Source organism: Centruroides sculpturatus, unplaced genomic scaffold (genome assembly GCF_000671375.1).
Source record: "Centruroides sculpturatus isolate CEXI.00-Female unplaced genomic scaffold, Cexi_2.0 scaffold646, whole genome shotgun sequence".
NCBI lineage: Eukaryota > Metazoa > Arthropoda > Arachnida > Scorpiones > Buthidae > Centruroides > Centruroides sculpturatus.
In genome coordinates this window covers 139548-142245 of record NW_019384827.1, presented here as the reverse complement: position 1 = coordinate 142245, position 2698 = coordinate 139548, and the positions used below count along the sequence as shown (strand labels likewise).

At 30.5% G+C, this 2698-nt stretch overlaps 1 protein-coding gene across 1 annotated transcript in view; it reads left to right on the top strand.

Moving 5' to 3' along the window:
- LOC111630033 (guanylate cyclase 32E-like) overlaps positions 1–2698 on the top strand; it is an 81624-nt gene that overhangs the window by 56077 nt on the left and 22849 nt on the right. Inside the window, exon 3 of the mRNA XM_023374035.1 lies at positions 309–461. Within this exon, the coding sequence (XP_023229803.1) occupies positions 309–461 (153 nt within the window). The remainder of the gene's footprint in view (positions 1–308; positions 462–2698) is intronic.

Here is a 2698-nt window from a genome sequence, read left to right as displayed (position 1 = left end):
CCCCCTATAACACTGTTGATTATTCCGTTTTATATGAATTCCATGTTGTACGAGTCATTTAGATTTTACAAATACGTGAGCCGTTTACAGCCCGGCACACATATTTGTAAAATCTAAGTGACTCGTATAACATGAAATTCATATAAAACGGAATAATCAACAGTGTTATAGGAGGTCGACTTGTAATTTTAATTTTCTTCCCTTCAAACGTGTTTTTTTAATAAGATAGAAGTGTCTAATTTCCTAATTTATTTTTAAAAAAATACAAATTATCTTTAATTACAATTTTTACAATTTTTAATTACAAGTTTACGTGATGATATCGGAAATTCACGCCGTGATAGATTTTTCTACAGTAATGTATCAAAAAGGTCTCTTATCCAATGGAGAATACATAATTATCTACGTGGAGGAGGAAGAAATATATAATCCAAACATTCAACAGATGTATATTAAAAAGTGTAAGAATTTTATAATTAATTTATCACAAAAATTAATTTGATAAATAAATTTTTATTAAATAATTTAATTAATTCAAATTTTTCGTTAACCGATTTTTGGACCACTCTGCATTATTCGACTGTTTTATAACATAAAAAATTTAATTTATAATTTGAATTTTTTTAAAGATTTTTTAAATTAATTTTTGAATTCTCGATTCCTACAACGTGACCTTAATCCTAGCGTAAATAGATTCAATTTAAAATGGTTTAACACTGGACATTATCTGCGGGTTAATTAATTTTATTCTGCAGAATTACAACAAAGAAAAAATGTTATGTAAGACTTTCTTCTATCATCAATTGATTACGAGACTCATCACTTTCCATTAAAGGTAAAGATATTCGATGTGGGTAATTAGATCTTGAAGATATTTTTTTTTTGTTCATACAAAGAGATATTCGGATTTAATTTCTGTTCAGAAATTTTAAAAAAATTCCTATAAATTTCTAGTGAAACATTTTAAAAATTCTTCGTGATTTACAGAATTCACTTGCTTTCGTACTTTGCCGGATGTTTTAGATATAACAGAGGAAAAAAGGAAAAGTTAAGCAACTCGATTAACTATATAAGAACTTCCGATTTAGACCAGAAATCATGTGATTTCAATTCATAAATTTTCCCCCGAACGAAGTTTAGATACATGACAGGCACGACTTCATTGTTAACTGGAAAAGTATGAGGACAATACGCTACTAAACTTAAGAGTATTGTGACGATGTCATATTAAATAATCGTTTTTTTAACAATTTGAATATTTATAATATTTTCTCTTTTTATGTTTATATATCAGGATATAAATAAGAATTTATAACTTGTGTTTCGTATACTGTATTGTTTTCTTAAACGACGGATTAGGTTTCTTTTTTCTTTTTATTTTTGGAAGATAATTAGTGTTTCTTCTAATTTCTCGTCCCACTTTTTAACTATTTTTCTCGACCTCCTTACATAATCTTAATTTCTCACGTTTCTCCACTCGATATTTCATTCTTTCGGATGATAGAAGGGGGATCCGCGATCGACTCCGGATTCCCCTTCAGGACTTTCCAGGAATTTTTAATGAACTGTCTGTTTTAAATATTTTGGGTCTCGTCCCTTATCTCTAGCCGAATCCACTATGGAAATGGAAAAAAAGACACTTTCTGATTGAAAAAAAAGGACACTCTGACTGCTCACGAGGCAGAAAGAGCCCCCCAAAAAGGGAGAAAATACTTCATTATTGATTTCTAACAACATAACACATAATCAGCATTAGGTCTGAATGAAAAATTTAATCTTAATCTTATGAAATAAACAAAACAAATTAAATTTAATCGAAACATTCATTCCCCCCCCAATTCAATGGGATCTAGTTCAATCTTGACTGATGTAGGACTTACATGAAAAATTGAGAAATGTAGAAAAGAAAATTCTTTGTAAATGGTCTGTCCCGGATATGTCAAACACTTCTCCGACATATCCGGGAACTGGCGGAACTCACGATGGACATGGACAGAAATGCCCTTTATGTGTTTCTATATTGTCTACTTGGACCTTATTACACTGGTCCTATTAATAAATAAGATCCAAGTAGACAATATAGAAACACATATGTAAAACCGTAAGGACATAGAGGGCATTTAATTCTTTTTACTTCTAAGTTTATTAGGCAGAAAGAATAAAAAAAATGCTAATAATGCTCATTAGATACACTAACAATATAAATTAAATTTATAATTAACATAATAATTTTTATAACTGGATTTTAAGTTTAGAAAGAAAATAATTTACGAATTAATAAATAAAACAATGCATTATAAAGATGCAGACTTAGAAGATAAATCTGGTTACTGTCCCGGCTCTGTTATATATAACAGAGGGAAAGTATTGCCATCGGTCAAGAAATTTCCCCAAGATTTTTACATTTTTCCTTGAAACGTCGAAAAATGCATAAAAATTCGGGTTTTTTTTTCCTGTCTGTATTGATGTTAGTGTTAGGGGGTCACGATTTTGTTTACGCTCTTTGAAGCTTAATAACTCCCGTGCTTTTTGTCGAAAATTTCTGACATTTTGCAGGGGGGTTTGTGTATTAGGGGGATCGATGCTATTAAATTTTGAAGGTTAAAGGTCTAACGGGTGGGGAGATAAAGGGGGTCTTGTCATAGTAGGGTCAGACTTAATGACGATTTTATTCGTTATTAGTAGGGGAAGGTGGGGC